Source organism: Meles meles, chromosome 10 (genome assembly GCF_922984935.1).
Source record: "Meles meles chromosome 10, mMelMel3.1 paternal haplotype, whole genome shotgun sequence".
Taxonomy (NCBI): domain Eukaryota; kingdom Metazoa; phylum Chordata; class Mammalia; order Carnivora; family Mustelidae; genus Meles; species Meles meles.
The window spans coordinates 83,481,174-83,507,580 of record NC_060075.1 but is presented as its reverse complement, the minus strand read 5'-3'; the positions used below and the strand labels follow the sequence as shown (position 1 = coordinate 83,507,580).

The 26,407-nt window shown below is 36.1% G+C and overlaps 1 protein-coding gene across 1 annotated transcript in view; it reads right to left on the bottom strand.

Annotated features, from left to right (window-relative positions):
• The window catches only part of SEMA3C (semaphorin 3C), a 174,015-nt gene that overhangs the window by 76,899 nt on the left and 70,709 nt on the right, over nt 1-26,407 (bottom strand). The window contains exons 3-5 of the mRNA XM_046021382.1: nt 10,236-10,396; nt 9,049-9,111; nt 854-973 (exon numbers count right to left, since the gene is read on the bottom strand). Coding sequence (XP_045877338.1) covers nt 854-973; nt 9,049-9,111; nt 10,236-10,396 — 344 coding nt within the window. The remainder of the gene's footprint in view (nt 1-853; nt 974-9,048; nt 9,112-10,235; nt 10,397-26,407) is intronic.

Below are 26,407 nucleotides of genomic sequence, written 5' to 3'. Positions count from 1 at the left end.
TGTATATTGTATAGGTACCTCATAAAAGTTCACCAAATTTAAAAGTTAAATAAAAAATTACTTAAATTAGCTTTAAGAAAGTGAGGTTATACTATAATATTTCTATAATTTGGAACAAATAGCATCAATACATATTCTAAATAATTATAAAGTTACACCATTTTTCTTTCTTTTATCTTTTGTAGCTTTTTATTCAGAAATATATTTATTCAGTTAAAGGCAAAAGCCACACTTCAGTAATTGTGGGGGACAGCAATCAAATTAAATATTTTTTTTTCAAATTAAATATATTTTGAGTTAAAAGGGCTTGAAACTTGATTGATTACAACTTTTTTTATTATTATGTTATGATTACAACTTTTTTAGATTCAAATACAGTTTTTTTAAAAAAGATTTTATTTATTTATTTGAGAGAAGAGAGTGAGAGAGAGCATGAGAGGGAGAAGGTCAGAAGGAGAAGCAGACTCCCCATGGAGCTGGGAGCCTGAGGTAGGACTCGATCCTGGGACTCTGGGATCATGACTTGAGCCAAAGGCAGTTGCTTAACCAACTGAGCCACCCAGGTGCCCCTCAAATACATTTTAAGAAATCTTTGGCACTGGGGCGCCTGGGTGGCTCAGTGGGTTAAAGCCTCTGCCTTCGGCTCAGGTCATGATCCCAGGGTCCTGGGATCGAGCCCCGCATCGGCTCTCTGCTCTGTAGGGAGCCTGTTTCCTCCTCTCTCTCTGCCTGCCTCTCTGCCATCTCTCTGCCTACTTGTGATCTCTGTCAAATAAATAAAAAAAAAAAAAAAAGAAAGAAAGAAATCTTTGGCACTAACACCAAAACTAACAATGAAATTTGTTTCACTTACCTCTGATCTCCTCCCTCTATTCAAGTAAGTACACACTGGGCTGAAAGCACCACTCCCACAAACATACAAGTGAGTGCGATTGAAAGCCTGAATTACACGGACGAAGTTCCCACAGCCATGCTGAAAGAACAAATGAATAAGCAGTTAGCAATTCAGTGACATTTATTGCTATTTCTAAGTAGTACTCTCATACTCCACCATATATTTCCTTCCTGCTCTCACCTTTTTGTTGTTGTTAGGAGATAACAAGAGAATTGCATGGTTTATTCTATTGGTTTACTTCAGGAAAAAGGTAGTTCAACTTGGATAATGAGTAAAATGGTATGTCACTCTCATATTTCAATATTTTATATACTGTGTAAGTTTTTATGTTCTGAAACTTTATGAACTTACTCTTTATCTGAGGAAGTTGAGAAACTGAAAAGTACACCAAACTGTTTCTCCCCCAGTTTATTTTTCACCTGCTCCTAGTCCCACAATTGGAAAAGGTGTCATTTGTTCATTCAGTGAAATGCAAAATATTATTGTAATTATAAGTTGACTCTGACCTTACAGAAGTATGTAAACAGTTAGCATCAAAGGTAGATTTCTGTGACTGAATTAATCATTGGGTGCTGTGTATTGCTAGGCTCACTATCCCTTGCTTATTACAAATTAAGCAAGCCTGAGATTGAATGTTGTTTTCTTCAGTCATTTTTTTCACAAAGAACATCATAAAAAAGGTGTTAAAGGGGTGCCTGAATGGCTCAGTTGGTTAAGTGTTTGACTTCGGCTCAGGTCATGACCTCAGGGGATTGGCATCAAACCCCAAATCAGGCTCCTCCGCTCAGCATCGAGTCTGCTTGTCCCTTTCCCTCTACCCTTCCCCCTGCTGGTGCTTTCTCCTTCTCTCTCCCTCAAATAAATAAATAAAATCTTTAAAAGATAAAAGATAAATAAAAATGATGTTACAAGGACAAATTTTTTTATTAATAGATATATTAAAAGGTAACAGTGATTTTCCCTTGGGTAGTCTTCCCATCAAATGCTGCTAAAGCAGGCAGCAAGAACCTTGAGATATTAACCTCTGGTTTGTCTCGGAAAATATATATTTCTTCTTTTTAACTCTTCTAGGTACCATATTACTAATTTTTTATAAGCACATTTATTTTTTATATTATTAGGAAAGTTAAAAAAAAAATTCCCCTAAAGTACAAGTTAGTTTTTTTTAGAAGTCGAGTTTAAAGTCAATATTATTTTTTTTCATAATATTCTCCTTTTATATTATTACTTGCTAGTGAATATATGCTTATTTTTATATGTAGTAATTTTATACAATTTCTATTATGGATTTTATATGAAACAATCAATCATTCACTCTGTTGTCAAACAAATTAATTCTTACACACCAGACTATACACTTCATTTTTAAGACATCAAGAATTTTTGTTAAATATATAGTGTCACTATATCTTGACACCTGTTTATAGGGGGACCTGGAAATTGAGTACATAATTGTAGATGATAATGTGTTTCTCTGTAGAAAAAGAATAGATGAAGTATGGTGTTTATATAACACGTCCATGTTAAGGTTATCTGTGAGCAATGAGACTTGTGTTTATTTTTTTCACATCCAAGTTTAGTCATTCTGGGATTCTGTATATACTATTTTCCCACATAAGACATGAATTCAATTCTATTAATAATAGATTATATGTCATCTTGAGTTTTGTAGACAGTTTACTGTCATGAATTACTGGTATTGGTAAGAAGAAAGATATCACTAATATGTTCTATATTTCAAATATATATTATACTTGTTTCATGCATATGTTTTTCTATCTCTCTGTATATTTTATATCTACTTATCATGATCAACATTTGTTGGGAATTTATCATTCCCTAGACTTTAGAATGATCATTTTACATATTTAATCTGTTTTACTTCCCAGGAGGTTTGATTTTTCACCTTTATAGCTTATATTTATTGAAGGTACTTATGCCATTTGGGCACTTCACATTCATTCAGTTTGGTACAACTTAACTCCTTTTAGCAAAATAGAGCATAGAGCTTTTTTAGTTAATTTGCTTGAGGTCATTGAGCTAGAAATAGGTTAAACAGATTTTCAAGCACAAATGTACTTTCTTGTACTTTCAATCACTTTATAATTTGTCCTTGGGTAAGGAATCTACGGTGGGTAGAGGAGAGTTTTTCCAAGTTACTAATGTTTACAGAGCTCTTAATACTTTGATGTTAAGTATTTTTAATCCTCAAAGCAATATTCCAATTAAAGTATTAGTCCCATTTTAGTGATGAGAAACTTGAGTCCCAAAGAGGTTAAATGAAGTACTCTAGTTTTAATAAGTAACTGAGCTGGGTCTTGAACCATGGCTACCCTCCACCAGCCAGTTTTTGTAAAGAAAGGGGTGGGTTCACCATGAGACAGATTTCCAGGCTACCTGATGATACGCAGTGTACACACGGGGTGTCATCCTTCCCCACAGAGAAAAAAATCAAAAGAAAAAATCAGTTAATTACCGAAAATTATTTTCTAGGTCCTTTCCATTTCCATAGTTTTTGTTCACATTATTTCTGATTTAGACCACAGCAATCACATCAGTGCTATCCAGCAAATATTTACTGAACTCATTCTATGTAAACACTGTATATGGTACCAGCAACAGTGAAATGAATAAATTCAATTTCTCCTTTCAGAGAAAGGAAACCATAATACATGAGGCTACATGCTATATTAGAGTTATATTTTTTTTCAAAAATATGCTGTAGGAGGAGAGAAGAGAGAATGAATAATGCTGACTTAGGTGTGAGGGTTTGAAAAGGGGTGTCATTGGCGCGTTGACAGGCAAAAGCATAAAGAAAGAGCTTTCCAACAGAAAGAAAGAGAATATGAACAAAATAATGGGGGCATGACAGAGCAGGGTTTACTCAGGAAGCAGTGCCTAGAAGGGATAGTAAATTACTGTGTGATGAAACCAGAGAGGCAATTAGAGTTGGTCTGTCATCATGCCATAGTCTTCAGATGGGCAGTAGATGGTGGATTTAAGTGTACAGATATCAGAGCCAGACCCGGGTTCAAACTCTAGCTTTACCTTTCAGTAGGTGTTTGAACTTGAGACATTTACTTAGCCTCTCTTTGCTTAAATCTTTTTACTTGTAAATGGTGATGATAACATTTGTTGTGAACAATATACTAATAAAGCACTTGGAATCCTGTCTGGCAAATAATAAACATGCACAGTGTCAGATATTGGATTCTTTCATATGTATTTTTTTTATTTCAATGGTCAGAAAAAGCCTGGTGAAGTGGACAGGGCATTTGTCCTGAACAGAGATTAGTACAGATCCTCTATGAAAGGTCTGGAGAATGCATCTTCAGTGAAGTTGAATACTGTGGATTTTTTCTTTTTTAATTGCTTAGTTCTTTTTAAAAACTATTTCCTGGTACAATGCTAAATGAAAAACTAAGCTGTTAACATTATGCAGAATATAATACTATTTTATCTATATTCCTATACATTTCAAACAATGAAGTATTGCAAAAATATACATCTAATTTTTAAGTGATTAGTTTGGGGTAGTGGAATTCATTTTATTTACTTCATAGTAATATACCACTTACTGTGTACGATGTACTGTTCTAAGCTCTCTTAAAATATTAACTCATTAATCCTCGTAACAACCCAGTAAGGTAGAGATGATGAGAATGCCCATTATGCAGACAAGGAAACAGAAGCACAGAGAGGTTAAGTTTCTAGGGTCAAAGAGCTCAGAAGAGATTGTTTTCTGTCGCTTTTTACATGCTTTTCTAGTCTTCAAAGATTTCCATATTGAACATGTATTTGCTATGTAATTTTTAACAGGAATGTTTTTGAAATATGTCCTGGAGCCCAGATACATAAGGCTTTAAAAATATTGACTCTTCATCGCCTAAACGAAGCAATGCAGAAAAAAATCCCTTATTCTTTTCTTCTTGGCCTACACATCTTTGATGTGAGCAGTAAATCAAGGTATTTTGATAAATATATTTCTAAAGAAAATATATTATCCAGTAGTTTGGGATCCTTTGGTCACATAAATAGGGATACCGATATTCCTCAATTAATAAAGTTTGACATTCTGTGCATTTAATGCACATGTCTAAATATATGTAATCCTGCTTAATTTTCCAACAATCTCTTATAGTATTTACTCAGTGCATTCATTAATGCCCTATCTCACTGGATATGTTTGACAGTATGTGCTACTGTTTAAGCTCAATTTATTTCGAGTATGAATAAAATATTAATGTTTAGAAACAAATGGAGCATGGAGGAATGTGAATACAAAGAGGCAGAGAGGGACATAGGAGGCAGGTTATATAGTCCCTTTAGCTACGCAGAAAATTAGTTATATTCCCACCAGGATCATGTATTTTCTTTATAAACATCAGTTTATTATGATATATGATTACTGGGATCAAATTTTTGTCTATCTTGAATTATTCTCTAATAAGTGTTATGTTTTCTAAGTAATTAAAATTTGATACTTTAAAAAAAACTAAAGGAATAAGAGATGCTTATTCCTTTTTTTTTAAGATTGAGTCCATGCTGTATATTTTCTTTCAATAGCTACAGCAGAATGGATTTTAACTGTCACTAGTTTATGTTTTGCTTAAGTAGAAACATTACTTCTACCCAAATGAACTTCTAAAGCATGTGCATAATGAATTTATTACAAATATTATTAACTTAAAGGCATTAATAAGCTCACCATCCACTGCATCCTACCCCCAACTTCTGACAATCACTTGGGACAGATTCCCATGCTTTGAATTTTTTCAGTTCTTGTTCAACTTTATTAAGTGCCTAGATACAGGTCTGGACACAGAGAATAATGACACTACCCAGTACTTCCAATCAATAAGGGGAGAGTTATAATTACAAACACAGCAATATATGTCAGAGTGTTTCCAGCATACACAGAGGACAGCCACCCAAATAAGTCTTTCCAGAGAAGTGACATCTGCACTGTCATTTGAGATGGTGAGTGGACGACTGGGGTTAAAAAGATGAGAAGATGACTGAATAAGGGAGCCACATGTACTTGGTGTCAAAGGCTGAAAGAGGAAAAGGGTACTACTTATTTGAATTTCAGTATCATTGAAATAAAATAAAGAAAGTGAATATAGACCCAGTATAGTTGCCAGTAAATCTATCAAAACTTTCCTAAATACCCCAACTGCAGTGTTTGTTTGTTTTTTTCTTTGTCTGTTGTGGGTATCCTTAGCATTTACCGAATTCTTCCTAGTGAGAGGCCATGTTTTATCAGATAAGACAGTGGCCTCCTGCCCACTTGCTAGCAGGACAGCTGTGGTAAGTTCCTCACTCTTTTAGTGATTGTTTTTTTAATCTGAAAAATGTGAATGGTGACAATAATGTCCATCTTGTAGCATTGTTGCAAGGATTAAAAGAAAGACTTAGAGGGCACCTGGGTGGCTCATCTGGTTAAACGACTGTCTTCAGCTCAGATCCCAGAGTGCTGGGATCATGCTGGCAGCTCCATAGGGAGTCTGCTTCTCCCTCTGACCTCCCGTCTCATGCTCTCTCTCTCTCTCTCAAATAAATAAATAAAGTCTTTGAAAAAAAAAGAAAGACTTAGAACGGTGTCTGGCCCATTCCATTAAATGTTGACTACTGTTATTTGATAGGTATTGCGTATATGTCTCATCATCTCTAGTGTATTATAAAGACTCTTAAAGATAGAGACTCCATCTTATTCACCTTTGGTTCCTTCATAATAGTTAAATGATTTTTATAAATTAAGATTCCTCTGTTTTTAAATAAAATAGAAAATATTAGTTGATATTTCTTCTAACAGAATTAAGAGATGCTTAACTATTTAGTTTCATTAAAGAATGCAATAATAATAACAACAATAACAATAACAACAACCTTACTCTACCACTGGTCTTTTTCTTATGGCCTGATTAAAGGACACTTCTCTGTAAGTACTTCTTCACATGTATGAAATGAACTGGGTTTGTCAAACATTCTCTTCTCTTCGTAGAACATGCATTTAGAAGTTAGATTATCTCCCAGCACCTAACAGTGTTGGTCATCCTAGAACAGAACCCTCTACCAGTTACTTCTGTTATGTATACTAATTGGCTGCAGAGCAGAATTTAAAGATATCCATGAATGATATTACAGCATGATAAAACTATGGGAAAATGTAAACATATATTCAAGATTTCATTTAATGACTCTTAATTACAAGAAATCAAATGACAGGGCATTTCCATTTTGCCAAAGGAGGAAAGACATCAAATGATTTGGCTAAGATTCTTCATAAAATCAACACCAATCTTTGGAAAGAAAATGTGCAATGGTATCTAAATCCTACATATTCTATCTGTGACACTTTGTATGAATGGGAAATGAAAATCTTTTTGAACAAAGACGACAACTAAATACAGTAATTACAGTCACAGGATACTATTGTGGCAAAAAACAAGACATGGAAGAATGCACATCAGTGGGGCAAATCTCTACATTAAAGGATGAAGAAAACATTTAAATTCATGTACATTATTGAAATAATAGCTTCATGGGACAAAAAAAGACTTCTCCACAACATTACACTCTCTACTATTTGTTACCTAGAAGATAAGCATAATGTATTTTTTTGAGTCTTTCTTACACATTTTTCCGGATTTTTTCCTATAAACTATGGTCCAGCAGATCCTATGGGAAGCAAATATGCCTTTGCAAGCTCCTTCTGCCCATTTGAAAACTTCTCTTAAAAGATAAATTCTAAACGTGGAAATGTGAGACCCAGAACTAAATCACCAGCTCTCAACAACACCCTCCAGTGAGACCCAGAGATACTAGATGCCAGGGTCTTCCGTGGCCCTGTCTTGCACCAGACCTTTTCAGAACCTCATCCCAGAGAGCAAAGAGTCAATGAAAATAAAAGTTTAATTTTCACACTTCCTCTTTCCACAAGGATTAGTCTTTTCCTTGAACCACCATGACGAAGCTCTGAAACCCTCACTATCAAATCTCAATGCATAGCCTTGGACCCTGAAATCAACATTTCTTACCTCTACACTTTTAATGAATGCTTAGTCAACATTTTTTACACAAAGTCAAAGCTGTATTTCTTATGACCTCAGATCTGATTGTGTGTACGTATGTGTACAAATACTAGTTTTTCTAACCAGTCACCGTATTTCAACTTCATACCTGCATAAGCACTTCCATGCTCCTTCAATTAATGTTGACTTCTCCAGCAAGATAATAAAGTTGAGGAGAATCAGACTGTCTATTTTGGTATACATATGGCTGTAGCAATAAACATTATGCTAGACAAATAATAGCGGCTCAATCTATATTGGTGGAATGAATGACCGAAAAAGTGAATCAATGCGTAAAAGAAGTTCTTTACCAAATTATTTGTGTAAGATGGGTAATTCTGATATACAGTTCCATTATGAGAGTTTTCACAATTTGAGACAAGAAGGCAAAATGACGTACATGCTTCATTATAAAATTAACTAACATGTACACTGAGGATCAGCTCCATCTATTTGTTTTAGCATATTTGAGAATAATTTAATGTATCAGTTTCAGCAAGTTGTTTGCAGAAATCCACATAGATTTCTTTCTTAACTCTATATGGAATTCCACATAAGATATACAATTTATACAAATGTTGCACACTGAACATTTATTGATATTCATAGCTGCCTTGATTTTTGTTTCCGTGGTTATTTTTAACTAATAAAGATATCGGTAATCATTGGTGATTTATGTCTCTGGAATGTGCTGGCTCACCAGTACCCTTTTGCCGAGATCTTTCTTTGGAAAAGCCCACATGGTATCTGGGAGCTTCTCCAGACACTTGCATTATCATTATTTCAGTGGCCTGCTGAGAATTCTGCAGGTTGGATCCACTGGAACAGGGGTTATTAGTGAAACCCATCATGAAAAGTGTCAGAATGCAATAATGAAAGCAAGGCAAGAAGTTTTTACCAAGTCAGGAATTCCTAAGTTACGTGTTTAAGAGTTCCAATTCCTTCGCATTTTCATTTTTTACCATGTGTCCAGCAGAGGATTTAAAATACCAACACCCTTTGTCTCACTCTTGGCTGCACTCGAGGTACATGGATTCAAAGACCAAATATTTAAGTTTTAGAGCTTTTTTAGGCACTCACTGTGGGATCTTTGCCAGCCATCTTGCACTCTTCGACTTTGATTGTAGATGCTGGCCAGAAAACCTGCTCGGAAAGGAAAATAAAGGTTACATAATCTCACTTATACTTACGACAGCTCAGTGCTCTTCCTCTACTTTATGTTAACACATTTCTTTAAGGCATTTCTATATTTATATTTCAAGATTCTTTCTTTCAGTTTATAAACTAAAATTCATAAAGATTTTATTATTTTATTCTAATAACTTATTTTTCTCGTCAACTTTTCCTTTAACAAAAGACTTTCAATAACATGTGCCCATTTCCTAATGACATAATATTAAAATAATGTCATTCATGTGTAAAATAAAATGTGTATTTCCCTCCTTTTCCATTATTCTTTTTTTCAACTGCTTACATCACAATGAATTTATATTTATATTAGTATTTTGGTTTAATATTATTTTTGATAAACCACAGTCAGGCTGGTAGATTTAGTTAAAACAGGCCTCTAGCTTCAACAGCTAAAATAACTTGGATTGAATCCAAGAGATTCCCTCTCTGATATACTCAGCTAGTGTTCTAAGTCACAATAGCTTTGGGTCAAGTCTGACAGTGATGATTATTATTTTTTTTTAATTGTCAGCCATTGACCCTTGTTAAAATAATAAATTCAGAAGTCTCCTTGTTGTAATAAACTTATAATTAATTAACTTTTATTACTTTACTCCATGAGGATCAATTTATGTCCTTCTTATGAGATAGAATGGTCACACTTGTTCAAAGTACAGTGCACTTAATAATGGTTCTTTTAAGGCCTTCTTGGATTACATACAGATGACAAGGTAGATCTTTCTTTAGTCTGATCATTTTTTCAGGCTATATTATATGCTTCTTTCTGTCTGTCTATCTTTCTGTCTCTCTCTCTGTATCCACACCCACACACAATCGTATGCAAACACATACACAGGAAGTGTTTTCTCATTTAGTTTTAGATTTTAAATCAAGTGTTAAAATCTATGAAGCTAGACAGTGAGAACTGAATTGATTATATTTTCAGTCCATGAAGTACTAACTTCCGATTATTTGTTGACATGCGGCCTGTATTTTTTATAGTTCTAATGGAATACACACTTTTTTCATTTTATTTGAAATTTTTAAAGAAAAAGGAACCTAACTCAACATGGCCTTCATAGAAATGATAAACTTACACTCAAAGGTTCTTGACTTATATTGTTAATATTCAAGGAAAGAATGTGATCTTTGCTGCCCACATATATCCGGTCCTGATCTTCATCCATTAATAATATCCTGTAGTCTAAGTGGTGGTGGGACAGGCTGAAGTATTCAGAGGTCTTGGTTTCACGAAGCTCTGAAACAGTGAACAGCACAGTGAACATAGTGTATCTTGGTTCCATAATTCTATTATTTTATGTTTTTTTTTAATCTTTTTTTTTAAAGATTTTATTTATTTATTTGACAGACAGATATCACAAGTAGGCAGAGAAGCAGGCAGAGAGAGAGGAGGAAGCAGGCTCCCTGCTGAGCAGAGAGCCCAATGAGGGGCTTGATCCCAGGACCCTGGGATCATGACCTGAGCCGAAGGCAGAGGCTTTAATCCACTGAGCCATTATTTTAATGAAAATTACTTTATAGAAATATTTACCAAAGAAGTTAAGACATATTTTCCTTCCTATGATAATAAATTAATTTAAAAGAATTATGTTAGTGGTTATTTTCATTAATTGCTTCTATATTGAAATAAAATGTAAATAAATCAATAAATGCAATGTTGAAGTTTATGATTCTATTTTATTGCAAAATTATTCATATTATGCAAGAATTTCATCTCAGTTTTATCACTGGCTATCATCAGCTCAAAACTAAAATAGATCAACCAAAAAAACAGAGTAAATGAGCAGATTGAACAAAAAAAACAAAACAATGACAGTGTGATGTCTTCTTAACTTCTCTTAAAGTTTTAGGGTTATAATCAATACATTCATCATTTTAAGATTGGTATTTTCTACTTGAAATATTTACCTTACTTTCTCAACATAATTCTAACTAGTTTGATTTTTTTTTTCTATAAATTACTTGAAAACAAATCTACTCTTTGCCTGTTATACCTCATCCAGAAGACAATGCTGTTTAAATGACAGTCTGACTATGTATATATCAAAAAGTAAACCACAAATATTCAGATGACCTGAATGTTTAGATTTTTAGTATCTTAATGATCACTGACTCATGCTCATTTGACTTCTTTTACAATATGTGCAAAATATGTGCCCATACAGCTGAACTTTGAAGACAGTGAATCCACCGTGACAATTAAAAAAAACAACAATCAATATAGCACATTCGATTTTTTTCCCAGCCAAAATACTTCTTTTTACAATTTATGCCTTTCCCATTCAAATGGTGAAGTATTTCTTCATTCTTGGGATTATGATCTTAAGAGAGTGACAAACTCTACAAAGCAGTCTGCTTTCATAATTTACTGTTTCAATGATGAATTATTTCTAAATTTTAGACATTGATTCACAAATATACTTCTAGAAATTCTTGTAGGCTGTGGTGTGACTTAAACCAAAGCTTGAAAAGGTAAGAATTCTTATAGAAAGACATGAACTATAGTCTGTGAGCTCTTGGGCCATATTCCATATGCAAGGATAGAGAAGTCACAAATTTAACCTATTTCCTGGGCATATCAGTTCAGAATGTTTGCCATTATATTCTTCAAGCAGTTCTATATCTAGCCAAGAATCTGAAAATGTCATGGGAGTAGCACAGTGATTATGCAGCCAGGCTGTGGTACCAGACTTCCTGTGACATTGAACTTAACATTTTAACTAAATGTTTAACTAAACATTTTTAACTAAATAAATTTAAATAAAATAGTTTAACATGTTTAACTAAAACATGTTAAGATTGTACTTAACATCTTCGGGCTTTAATTTTCTCATTTGCAAAAACCAACGATATCACCTCTACCAAGAGCTTCCATGGAAATCAATTGAGTACATGTAAATATCAGAAATGACTGACAGAAAAAGTATTCAAAAAGTTCTAATTATTGATTAGTTATTAGTATAGTATTATCAAATTTGAATTACTATCCAAATGACATATGGAATTGGATAAATAGATACACATTTTTCTTTTTTCCCCCTTTTCTTCTAATTTAAGGAACTAGATTTCTCAAATTACTAACACATAATCATAAAATATAGTCTCTGATATTTTGTCCACACAATGACAGTACAGTGTAGAAATTTTTTTATGTGGAAGTTATAAAAATACTTCAGAAGAGTCTTGAGTAAATCACGTGAGAAGACAGAAACAAAAGACACTGAAAGATGATTTAAACAAGAGACTAGATGACAGATCTGGAAATCGGAGATCTGAGATGCAGAGCGCTGTGTGGCGTGCTAACCTAGTTCTAAGTTACTGGGCCTCAGAAGGCATCACAGAAAGGTGATGCGGTTGGCAACCATGGTGACACTGGTCCAGGAACTGCAACTGCTTCTTTCAGGAGGAAAGCAAGACTGAAGAGAGGGATGTCATTCAGGAAAAAAGCCAGTTCCTGTCAGACCGGAGATTATTGCTGAAAGAGGGGGAAAAAAGGAAAAAAATCCAAGAGCTCAGAACATGAGAGAATATAGTATCCAAGAAATTTCACTCAAAGTTTGCAGAGACAAAGTCTGCCTTGCTTTTGCCTAAAATTCAAGATGTTATATAAAGCTTGGTTTTCATCCTATGGAAGAGACTCATGGTTGTATAAAGTTTCTATAAAAAACATCAGGAGAAAGGGATAGGTTGGGGTGAAGAATAGATGTTCAACACATACCTCTTCAATAAATACCTCTCCAGTGAAATACACAAACGAGGAAAGTAAAATACGACTGAGTTCATGGCCTCTGGGGCCCAGCCACCAGAGTCTGAATCCAAGCTCTGCCATTTCATTTTTTCTTTTAAAGATTTTATTTCTTTATTTGACAGACAGAGATCACTAGTAGGCAGAGAGGCAGGCAGAGAGAGAGAGAGGAGGAAGCAGGCTCCCTGCTGAGCAGAGAGACTGATGCAGGGCTCCATCCCAGGACCCTGGGATCATGTCCTGAGCGGAAGGCAGAGGCTTTAACCCACTGAGCCACCCAGGTGCCCCATGCCATTTCATTTCTATATATACTTGGCAGGTGCCTTTATCCCTCTGTACTCTAGTGTCTACATGTGTAAGGTCAGAATAATAATAATAATAGTACCTACCTCATAGTGGTGTTGTGAGGTTTAAATTGTCGATAAACATCAAGTGCTTAAAAGAGTGCCCATCCCATAGTGACATGTGTTATATATATTATTATGACTTGGGAAAAGACATCAATCTTCAACCAGCAAGGTAAGAACAATTCTTTACACATGGAGGAAACCTGGAGGACCAGATGGCTTGATTTTTATTTATTAAGATATTTAATACTTCATTTTTTCACAGGTAGAATGTACTCAAATTATTTGAACAGGAGAATAAAATAAGAAAATCATTTTTAAGGAAAATAATTTGAGCGGCAGGATAATTTTAAAGTATGTGAGACTGGAAAACTAAGAGATGAGGGTATTCCAGATATGATGTTGATAGAGACCTGATATGCTAAAAATGGAAAAGAATTGATGAGCAGAATGCTTAAAAGAAAGGATTTGGAATCGATTTTATAAGAAGCTGGTCTGGGGGGTAAAAGGAAGCTGTAAGCTAAGAACAGGAGAAATGAACATGCCTTTACTGATTCTAGGGGATTTGAAAGGGAAATTTCCTTGGTAGAGAGATTGCTTGAGTGTTGACAGATTAAATTCAAATCAAAGCAGATACATCCCACAAACATGTAAAACTAAAGTATCTGTTTGCCATCAGAAATATCAAGTCAGGGGCGCCTGGGTGGCTCTGTAATTAAGTGTCTGTCTTTGGCTCAGGTCATGATCCCAGGGTCCTGGGATCAAGCTCCGCATCAGACTCCCTGCTCTGTGGGAAGCCTGCTTCTCCTTCTCCCACTCCCCCTGCTTCTGTTCCCTCTCTCTCTCTGTGTCTTCTCTGTCAAATAATAAGTAAAAGAAATATCAAGTCAGCAGGTAGAGTTTTTCCAATTCTTCTCAGGGGTTACGTTGAGTTTCTGAGAGTCAACAGCTCTGAGAAAGCCCTGAGAAGAGACTCTGAGGTAGTGAATCTGAAGTGAAAAGCCAAACATAGAGATGCATTGATTGTTTCACCCAAAAGGAGCAGCTCTGTAATTGAAACTGAAAGTGAATCATGATATATAGGCAACAGTGTGCCATGGGGGTGGGAGTATACAATCCGAGTCAGACAGTCCTGAATTGAAATGCAAGCTTAAACACTTACTGAACATACTATTTTAAGAAAGCTACCACTCTTTGCCCAATTTTGATTTCCTCATCTGTATGTTATGCTAACACCCAGTAGTGGGTCAGGGTGTGCTCCTTTGAGCAAGAGACACTTGACCTTCCATCTAACAGAGAATTTTCCTTGTCTTCCCCGTAGGCAGAGCCCGTCTATATCTACCATCGTTGTCCCACCTCACCCCTAGCCCGTGAATGGCTTAAATGTGACATGTGATGAGTGCTGGTCCTTGAGAACTAAAGGGAAGTCTTCTGCAGGATTACTGGAAAAGGTTTCTTCTGTCTTTAAGACTGGCACCAAAAAAAAGAAGTGATTTTGTTTTCTGCCTCTGGACATTTGTACATGAGGGCTATGATATGGGCCGCAGTTGCTGCTTACCTTGCACATTGGGAGCTCAGGATGGCAAGCAAAAATTTGGGAAAAAACCTGGCTGAAGAAATGATTTAATCTCTGAACTCATCCTAGAACTGCTCTATCACTGGACCACTTTTGTTACAGAAGATTAAAAAACAAAAATCCACGCATTTTTTTTTTTTTTTTTTAAGACATATTGAGGTTTTCATTTCTTGTTGTTAAAACCCTTCCTAGGGATGCCTGGGTGGCTCAGTCAGTTAAGTGTCTGCCTTCAGCTCAGGGCATGATCCCAGAGTCTTGAGATCCAGCCTGTGCAGAGCTCTCTGCTCAGCAGGAGTCTGCTTCTCCCTCTCCCACCCCGCTGCCTCCCCCTGCTTGTGTGCGCTCTCTCTAAAATAAATAAGAAAAATTTTTAAAAAAGAAAAGAAAAAGAAACCCTTCTTAACTGCCATGTCTTCCAACTGTTCACAGCCCCTACCTGCCACCTTCTCATTCTTTCTATCATGGTTTGTTTCATTCCAGTATTTTTTTAAATATTCTTTTTTCTTTTTCCCTTCTCTTCCTAATCTATACTGAAATAAAACCAAGAGTGTGATCTTAGCCGGGAAAACAGTCTCAACCGAACTTTACTTGCAAGTAAGAAACAATGGCAGCTTTCCTCTTTATCTGTTTCATTAGAAAATAATCAATTTCTTGCATTAATTCAAATACCAGAGGGAGCAATAACCGCATTAACTAAAGACCTTTCTGGTTCAAGGATTTTATCTATTTTCCTGAGCCATAAAGCTATCTTCAAATTTAATTACCTGCTGCCCATTGACAGTTGACAGCTGTTAACCAAGAAAGATTTACTTAGGAAGTGCCCTGTTAGAAACCTAGAAGCCAAGGTTATTTTGTTTAAATGCTATTTAAATTACTGTTAGTTAGCCATAACTGAACTCTGGAGCTTGGGAAAAAACAAAACAAAACAGACATTTTTTTTTTTTTTTTTTTTTTTTTAGAATAAAGAGATGAGTTCAAAGCATTGAGGATTTTTATCTATAAAAAGAATGACTGAAGAATCCATCATTTTGGTTTAATGCAGATCCAACATAAGTCAAATGAATGATTCAGTGATTTGGTCATAGTAAAAGAAAATGATTTAATGATTTGGCTAGTGAGAAGGAAATCACTATTTCTGGTCTTTCATCTAAACAAGTCAAAGAAAGCACCGTCCTTTTACTTCTTTAAATCTTAACAATGATGTCATCGTTTTTCTAAGTGTTGGAGGTAAAACTAGTTGTGTTGTTTCTCAGAACATGCTCAACGGATTGAGAAGGAACCTTGGCTGAGAGTATGTAGTATTAGAAAATGCAGTGCCCCACAAAGGGCAGTGTAGGTCTCTAAGTCCCTGGGAAAATCTCCTGGGAAACAGTATTAAAAAAAAAAAAAATGCATGCTTCTATCCTGAAATCCACATTATTGTAGAGTTCTGTGATGGAAAATTACTGTAATGCCTCCCATGCCAATGCTCCCTGAGGGAAAATTTGCAGCACAATATGCTTACCTGAAATTCATGTATTGACATGGATTTTCCCTTGTAATAGAAACTACCAGGAGCCTTGAGAATTTCACCAAGGTTGGGAGAATAATACATTCCTCCAAAATATAAAACCTAGCAATACAAGCTTCTGGGTTCACTTTAATATAGTCAATATATTGCTATAGCAATTACAACATAATTTAATATACAGTAATATAGTCTGTCTATAAATAACACTATCTCTAACCACATAAGAACTAACTTTTGTTCTTTGCTGAACTAGTGAGACATCTTAACATTTCTGTGGTGACTAAGTCAATAAAAACTCATTCATGCTCTGAGAAACGTGATCTTGGTGGAGGGTGGCGAGTCCTTCTTTCTAATGAACAACATACATCTGTTAAACTACTAAGTAGGGGAACTCATTCGTTCAGAATACTACATTATCTTTGGCCATTTATAAATGACAAGTACAAGATTACTTGAGTGAAAATCAATTCCCAGGGTCTCTCTATTAGAAGTATATGCTATGGTTACTTATTAATTATATTTAAAGTTCATGATGTGTTATTAACTTATGTGTTCAATACATACATATTGAGCCCTTATCACAGCCGACTAGACACTGCTCAAATAGAGGCCACAAATATGAAGATCCCAGGCCCTCACAACATTTCCAAATCTTATCTTACATTCTGTTATTCTGTTTGGCTAGCCCACCGTGACCTTCTCAACATAAACCCTTAGCTGTCCCCCAGGCAGAATGCACATCTACAGATTTCAAAGTAAATCCTTAGGATATCTTTTACTTCAGAGCTATTGCTAGTGACAGGATAATTTCCTCTCCAGAATGTCTTATCTCGGAAGAATTTTAAGTAGTACTGGCTTAAATGACCCATCCTCTCCCCAAGGCTCACTGTTTTTGAAACTGGGTTAGAAACTGAACTTCACCTGTCCCTTTAGGACAAACAAGAAGATAGAGACAAGAGCAGTCAAACTTCACCAGAATGAAAAGATACCTCCTAATTCCTAAAGCAAAGAGAAGTTAGAAGGCATGTTGTTAAAACCACATTTGCTTAAAAATAACAGCCCCTAATAATCACCACGTGTGGGCTTACCAGTAGGAGAAATGGTTCCAGGTATTTATAAACTTATTTCATTTAACTGGCATTCAAAGTCTTTGTGTTAGGTCTTAATATTATTCCTGTTCCACACATAATGAAACTAAAATTCAGAGAATTTGAACAATCTAACCGAGGTCACAGGGTAATGAGTAGAAGAGGGTAGAGCCAGGATTCAAGGCAAGGTGAGTTCCTTAATCCATAAATTCAGTTGAATACCCTCGTTTTTTTCAAATCGAACAGACTTTAACGCTATTTGTTGGGCTTCCAGCATGTTCTTCCCATACATGTGCAGTTGCACCTGTGCAATAACAAATGTAGTGTAAGAAATGCCTCTGAACCTCAAATTGTCTTTGCTAGCTTGAGGAGCATGGCAGGGGGTGAGGGGAAGGGGTGCCCACACTCCAAACAACTTGAGAATGATCAAAAATTCTCAGGGATGCTGTTCTTACTAAGCCATCAAACGAAGTCTGAAAAAGGCTACTACGAAACTGAGATGAAAAGAGTCAAACAATTTCAAGTAAAGGTAGAAAGATCTAGTTCTCTGTGTTTTTGGATGGATGGGCATGATATAGCTAAGTGGAAGAGAAATGCCACCTGGATGACAGAAGGAACAAGGGAAACAGTTTTATTCAGTGAGCCTGGCCAGGGATGGGTAACAGTGAATACAGACTATCTCCCAGGAGTTGTGTCAGAGGGAAAATTAGCCAATATCCAGAAGACTTTAAGAAGATGGTTCTCACTCTAGTTTGCCCTAGACAGTACAGCTTGTGGCTGTTTTTCCAGCAAAATGATCTATAGTGCTTCTTTTGTAGTCTGAAAGGATTCATGGTTTGGATATTAAATTATATGGTCACTCCACTTTTAAGACCCTTTCTCTTGTTTGGCATGGCTTTCCATTACCTTTAGAATAACATCTGATATTCTTTGTGTCCTTACAATGATCTGGTTAGAGACTACCTCACTAAAATTCTCACTCATCACTTTTTGCCTATTTTCTTTGTGTTTTCACCCTTCTGACCCTCTTTTCACATTTTCAAACATGCCTTTCTCCTTTCTGTCTCAGGGCCTTTGTACATGTTCTTCCTCTGCTGACAGGATTCCTCCTGCCATTTTCTAACACCCACTCATAACTCAAGCAGTAGTTTCCATGTAACTTAAATTGGATGCTTCATAAAGATTTCCTTAATCCTCTAGATGAGGTTATGTCTCAGGTCTGTTGATATTTGCTCAATTACCCTTTGTGGTTTTCACTTTAAGACTGCTTAGAAGATCACTTAAAATGTTCTAAAATACCATGGAGTAGAGGGTAGGGGGGACTCCACTCTATGACTTGCTAATACCATCTCTGTATTCTGCATAACTTTACAGCTGGAACTGCCCCTAATACAAGACAGAATTCTTTGTCCATTCATATTCTACCTTTTTCCGTTCTATACTGTTTTAGGATCTTTTAATCTTGATGAGTTAAAAATTATGAAAATGACGGGTGCCCGAGGGGTGGTTCAGTCAGTTAAGTGTCTGACCCTTGATTTCGGTTTAGGTCATGATCTCAGGTTCCTGTGATCAGCCCCAAATCAGGCTCCATGCTGGGCATGGAACATGCTTGAGATTCTCTCTTTCCTCTCCCCTTGTCCCTTTCCCTCCCCTCCCCCACTTGCATACATTCCCTCAATCGCTCTCCAAAAAAAACCAGAAACAAAAACAAAAAAACTCCCCCTCTCCTTCTGCTTCTCCCTCCACTCATGCTTTCTCTCTAAAACAAAAATAAACAAACAAAAAAATATGACCAGAGCCAATAAAATGAGAAAAAAATGCTATCAAATTTCAAAAATTCAGGCTTACATGATTATAATTTATTCCTATTAAAGGGTAAGGTGCATAGAGGGAAGAGGGTAGAATCATTTTTGGAATTAGCCAACTGGGACTGAAGTTCTAGCCTCACCATTTGTTGATACAGGGTTTAATTTGTCCTCCTTCCCCTAACCACTCCCTTCTACCCACCCCAACCTTGGCTCTAATATCTACAGAATAAAAGGAAGAAAGAGATTATAAATGAGAATGATCTCTAATGTTCCTTGCAGCAATAAAAATATCCATGAAAACAATTCCTTTTCCACTGTTTATAAGTATTACCTACTGTTGTAGAATATCTGTAAAGCTAATGTAATCTTTCACATTACCATAAATCTCACAGGAAAAAAGGTTTTGTTTAAAAACGTATCTTAGAAACATGACCAAAGAAACACAACTGTGTTTTTTCTGGAAAAATTAAGCTAAACCAAAAACTAAGGCATTCCTTTCCCCTACCTAAAGCATATTCAACTTGTGTTGTATACTTCAATCAACTGGAGCATTACAAACTCTGACCTCTTCCTCTAAGCTCATTTGGGAGACAGAAAAGCACACTTCAAGGATGTTAGGTGCCAATCTCTGGTCCTTGTATGGGAAGTGGTGGCTAGATCCTATCTCAGGGTATGAAGAATATACAATTGGGAAATAGTTAAGATGTCCTGAGAGTCTCTAAACTGGAAGGAAGTAACTTCTGGAAAGCAGAACCAAATCTGAATCCATTGTTAAGCTGTAGAGGACAGCATGGAGGAGCTGAGCCATCATTTTCATCACTGGTGTTCCTACTGTCAGGAAGGCCTCAGTTTCAAAGTGTCCACTTGAGATGTAAACAAGGGAGATAACTTGTAGAAGAGGAAACACTTCATCTGACACCTCCTTTCTACAACTCTTGACACTTCTGGAAAAGCTGCCTTGGGGCAAGGTATTCAAAACCATCAGTCCAAGGGAGTTAGCAAAACAAAAGCAGAAATGTAACAAGAGAAAACCAAAAACAAAACAAAACAGAAACAACTAAGGGGATATAATAACAATTGGAGAATGGTATAAATTAGTATATAATATAATGCTAATATAATATTACAGCAAATATAGTATTATGCTTTCATTATAATTATATATGTAGAGATTTGAAGATATGGCAAACATTTTTCATGCTATTAAGTTTTAAAAGCAGGCTATAATATGCAAACAACTGTTAAAAATTATTCACAGAAAATAAAGAGTAAGAGGACCTATTTTAAAATACTAGTGCTAAGAAGCTTCTGATGGTGAGACATAGAAATTTAAAGACAAGAAGACAATCCCTCAAACCAACATGTGTACAATGGGCAGGGGTGAAGAGCTAACGGGGTATAGCACACCAGCAAAATCCCAGAGCACCTAGAATACAATATACCCCACTCCTCCATGATAATCCCCAAAGTGATCACACTGGATCCATTATATGGAAAGATTTTTACAGAAGCATTTAACACTTGTCTGTCACAAAATCTGAACTGGCTATTGGTTTTCCACACTTTGAAACAAAAATTCCTTGGGATATCTTGTAGCCTTCCAGTGGGAACTTCCAGTCAGCCCCCTTGATTGCAGCGAGGGTAGTGGGAGATTCCATGTGCAGGGTGAGTCTCCTGTCACTTTTCACCCCATAAAATTCTGTAAACTTCATGCCACGGTTCTCTAGGACACAAAGCTTACATTTTATATCATACAGTAGGCTCTATACAAAATTGAAATATTCTTTGTGATGTATATTTATTGAGTTATCTAATACATAGTGTATAAGCCAGGGCTAGGTAAAAAGATAAACATTCTTGGTCTCCTCAAAGTGGATAGTGCAGAATGGAGGGACACAAACAAGTACAGCATTAGACGATGACTCAGGGGCACCTTGGTGGCTCAGTTGGTTAAGCATGGGTCTCTGGGTTTTGGCTTAGGTCATGAACTCAGGGTCCTGAGCTCAAGACCCTCCACCACCGCTGGGGTCCACACTCAGCACAGAGTCTGCTTGAGATTCTCTCTCTCCCTCTCCCTGCCCCTCTTGCTAGTGCTCTCTCTCTCTCTCTCTCTCTCTCTAAAATAAATAAAGAAATCTTTAAAAAAAAAAAAAGATGACTTGGGAAATTAAGGCAGAACCGAAGGAAGGTTAAGTTTTCCTGGAAATAAAAGGAAATCTTAAACAGAAGGAAATGCTCGACCTTACATCTTCATTTTTTGTCTTCATTCAACAAATATTAGTTGAGGCACTTTATCTATTAAACTAATAATCACAGTGATAAATGCCAACATTTACCAAACACCAAGAAAGTGTGCTAAAAGACAGGAAAGTGTTTAAGGCAAGGGCAGCTGCTTTACGTCAGGAGTCAGAAAAAGCTGCAGCAGCCCAGTGTCATATAAGCTGTGTCCTGAGGAATAAATACGGGTTAATAAAGAAACATTTTCCAGGGAGTGGAAAGAGCTTAAATAGAAGCCCTGAGATGAGAGATTCAAGGATAACCATGAGTTTTTGGAGTTGATAAAGAGGAGGATTTGGGCAGGCTTTGTCAAGCAGAAGTAAGGACTCAACCAACATGGAAAAAAGCAAACTTCTTGGATGTCACACAAGCAACAAGCAATGATGCAAACTCCTCACGTATCAAACCAAAATGGTTGAATTTTCCAAAGCTGCTGAAGGTTCCAGTGGAAAAAAAAAAATCTGAGCAAGTGCAGGACATGATCACTGACAAGTTTGTTAGATAAATTCTGCTACTAAAGAGTTCTCAAGGGCAAGATTATTTTATGACGCAATATTGAGTGACTAAAGTAGAATAAAAATATTTGCATAACTAAACTATACGATGTCCGCATAGAAATACATATGCATAGACAAAAGTCTTGGAAAATATTCAACTTGTTATTACTCTTCTTCATGATGTGCTCAGTTAAAAATAAGAGTCTGATAGTACTGAGGGCTCAGTTTAACCTTGTGTCAGTTTAAAGAAATATAATTATCTTTAATCAAGAGTCAGGCAGTGCAAACTCTCTCTACAGACCTTTATGATTTAAATATATTCTCATACAGGAATCTGGAGTCACTGCACCTAACAAAATGCTGAGAGCTACAAAAAGGAAGAAGAAATAGCAGTTATCGCTAACTGGAAAATGGCTGTATATTGCCAAAATTTTTTGATCTTCAGATTCTTTCAGGATGGACCACACACAACTTTTAGTAAGACAGACATAGACAGACTATTTGGATTTTAATAACCCGGCACCCCCACCAACCAAAATTCTTGAACTCGGCTTTCACTTGACACATTCTTAAACCCATTTTCATTGGCACACAGAAAAATATCATAAACTGTATACAGTAAACTCTCAAATCTACAGAACCAGGCTTCATGAACAAAGAAATAAAGAGATGTTTTCCTAAAGAGACAGCTATTTTATCTAAACATTATTTAATTCAGTGTGACTCATTGTTTAGCCAAGTTACTACATTTGGCTTCAAAACAAAGAAACAAGTTGGAGAAATGTAGGGGACAGTGGAGACATGTTCATTTCACTTTAAACACATTCGCTAGTCATTCAGTGCCGAAGCCTCCTTTTCTCCTTTCTTCTTGTACTCTCTCCCCTGACATTGTCTAAAATACAAGGTCAGTGACTCTCAGTGCTCAGCTGCTGGAGAAGAGATTTAAAGGGAGTCGTTGGGAGTGTGCCTTTACATAGTAATAGAGCTCCCCTTTGATTCTTTTCAAGAGAAACACAAAGGATCAGACCACATTTCCTGCAGCTTTGAAAAGCCTAAGACTCATCATGTATACAATGGCTTGCATATACAATGTATACACAACACATTTCTCTTTTCTTCATCCTAGACCTGGAAACCATTTGCTTCCAAATTTCACATGATGGTATTTTGAGATGGAGTGGGTGCGGCATCATTCAATCTTTCAAAAGAGAAGATCACTGTTGGCACTTCTCTGCTTTTGCTCTGGAAGCAAAATATTTATCATTCCTGGAGGCACTTCAAGGAGAATAGCAGAATATGGACTCAAAGTGTATGTATTTTACAAAATGCTATTGCCTCCGCGAGGGAAGCATTAGCCAAGACTGTCTCTTTAATTTTCAGGGTACAAGTAAAATCTTTCTGTGGAAACAAGGCACACTTAAAAGAGGAACTGACAAGCTATGGGAAACCAAAAGTTTGACCTGAGTATTAACAGCTCACAGTTGTCTTTTTAACGTGGAGGGAAGTTTCAGTCCATTGATTTATAGCCAGTTTTTCTCCTGAATTTCAAAGAGCAAAACATATTTTACTAGACAAAGCGACAGGTGCAGATAGTTGGGATGGTGTTATTTGAGGGATTTCACATTACACAGTTCAAGTGACTTAGCAAGATTAAGTGAAACAAGCCACTTTGTGCCCTAAAACCAGAAGAGTGGATAAACAGGTTTCTAGTTAGGCATTTGCCTTTGGTTTTTCTTCATCAAAGAGACATACAGGTTGTACCTCTATAATTTTAAAGCTTTGCAAGTTTTATTACTCATAAATAAGGAATGTAAGAATAACCAAGACTGTCTTTTAACATCCAAGTGGAAAATTAATTCAAGTTAGTACAATTCAAGTCCAAAAATCATATTAACCTAACACACAGAGATAATTAAAATGCAACTCTTTTTTGTTTGCTTTGTTTTTGTGTCTCTCTTTTTTTTTTTTTTACCTAATGCATCTCTAGAAAAAAGTCTGACGTTTAAAGACAGAGAGACCTATGCTCAAATCTTGACATGGCATCTGTTTAGTTATGGGGCTTTGGGCAAGTTATTTAAATTATTAGTGCCTAAGTACTCCCACCTGAAAGATGGAAGTAGTATCTATCTCATGGGACGATTATGCTAATAGAACAAGAAAATGTGTGAAGCACCTCCAGCATAGTAGCTCTCACAAGGTCTCCATGCCAAGATGATAGTTTCAGTTTTAAACAGGTTATTTGTACACTGTCTTAGCTTTAGGCCATTACTCTGCAATTGTTTTCTGAGCTAATCCTGCTAAAATAACATCTGTGAATTAATGTCTAATTTATATTAAAGTATAATTTGCATACCAATTAAAAAGGTAGGATGTGTCCAAGTTCTAGCAAAAATAATTCTCAGATTCCATCACAAAAGCAAATGATTTTTTAAAAATACAAGTTTTCTTCATCTTTTTGCAGTCTGCTTCTCTTAAGTTACCACTCATGCTACCTTCCACCTACTGAGAATATATGAAGTACCTATCAATTTACTAAAAAGTTTACACTGTCTTATTTAATCTTCATAGCAATCCTACTGTTTTCTGCATTAATAAATAAAAAAATTGTGGATGAACCTTGGGTAACTTTCCCTAGTTTGTAAGTCTGTGTGTCCCATAGTCCATGGTTCCCAGCCCTTCACAGAGGATGAGAACACACTCAGCTGGAAGACTTGGTCTCCTTCCCTCTTCTCTGGGTAGAGCAGTGGTTTTCAAATTTCCATATACAGAGAAGAGGTGTATAAATTGTTTATTAAAAATAAAAATTCATAGGAGTAAAAATAGTTCCTTCCAGAAAGACTTACTCAGAGAGTCTTCTCAGATCTCTCTGTTGAACGTACCAAATCTGTGGTAGTACCAGGGTGATTGACAAAAACATTAACCAAGATCTTCCCAAGGTTGCCTCCTTCTTACAATTCAGACCTTAACTGGCACCTAGTCCAAGACATATCTGTGCTCGCTTTACCTAAAGAATGCCCTCCCAGCGGCGCCTGGGTGGCTCAGTTAAGTGTCTGATTTTGGCTCAGGTCATGGTCTCAGGGTCCTGGGATTGAGCCTTCATTTGGCTCCCCACTTAGCAAGGAGTCTGCTTCTCCCTCTCCTTCTGCCCCTCCCCCTGCTCATTCTCCCTCTCTCTCTTTCAAATAAATAAAGCTTTAAAAAAATGCCCCGGGGTGCCTGCATGGCTCAGTTGGTTGAGCGACTGACTTCGGCTCAGGTCATGATCCCGGACTTCCGGGATCTCATCCCGCATGGGGCTCCCAGCTTCTCGGGGAGTCCGCTTCTCCCTCTGACCTTCTCCTCTCTCATGCTCTCTCTCACTCATTCTCTCTCAAATAAATAAATAAAATCTTTAGTTAAAAAAAAAATGCCCCTTCATATTATTCTCTATGTTGTAGCCCTATTCTATTATCTTTAAGTGCTTAAAATTTTTTCTGGGCTTAAGTCTCAAATTTATTTTAAATATTATGCTGTTTGGGATAGAATTAATATCAATATGTGACTGGAATTGTTTATGGAATCTATGCATTTACATGTGAATTTTTGACAATTACTTTTTACAATATCATCTCACAAAGAACTCCAGATCTTCCAAAAGATGAAATTGGTTTTCTTCACAAAGATTTGTTGTGAAGATTAGAGATAATTTATACTTTGGTCCAATTTTCCTCTTCCCACAAAGAATTTGGAGAGTCTCAAAAATGCATGAGATGGAAACACTGGTGCAGAAAATCTTTCTCCCCAGTTTTTGGTAAAGAAGATCCCTAACTGATATATAAATAAGATCCAAAAATTCATGAACAAGCTAATTATTTGAGATTTAAGACTAATTTTTCCTTTAAAAGAAACCATTGTTATAAGTGGGACTGAGGTCCACAGTTCTCCCTTGCAAAAAAAGCCTCTCTAATTATCATGTTAATATTACTAATAATGATGTCGAAGCAAATATATGTCCAATATTATTTTCTAAGATTTTACATAAGTGATCATTTATCTTCATTACAGTCCTACAAGGTCTATAGTGGTCCTGTGTGTGGTCAGGTGTCAGGGTAAATACCCTCCTTGTCACATCCTGTGTTATCAAGGAAAATTACTTAATTCTTTGGAGCCTAAATTTACTTATCTATAAAATAGGGATGATGAAATCATATATCTAATGAGTTTGTTAGGATAAATTAATATATTAAAGTAGTTAGAACAGTTACAGGTACATTATATTGCTCATAATGTAGTAGCTGCTCTCATTTTCTTATTTTCAGGGAATAATAGCAATATCCTCCATGAAGGTCAGACATCTTTCTCCAGGTGACACAATGGGAGAACTGAAACTTGGTCTTTCTGTCCCCAGAGCCACTGTCCTT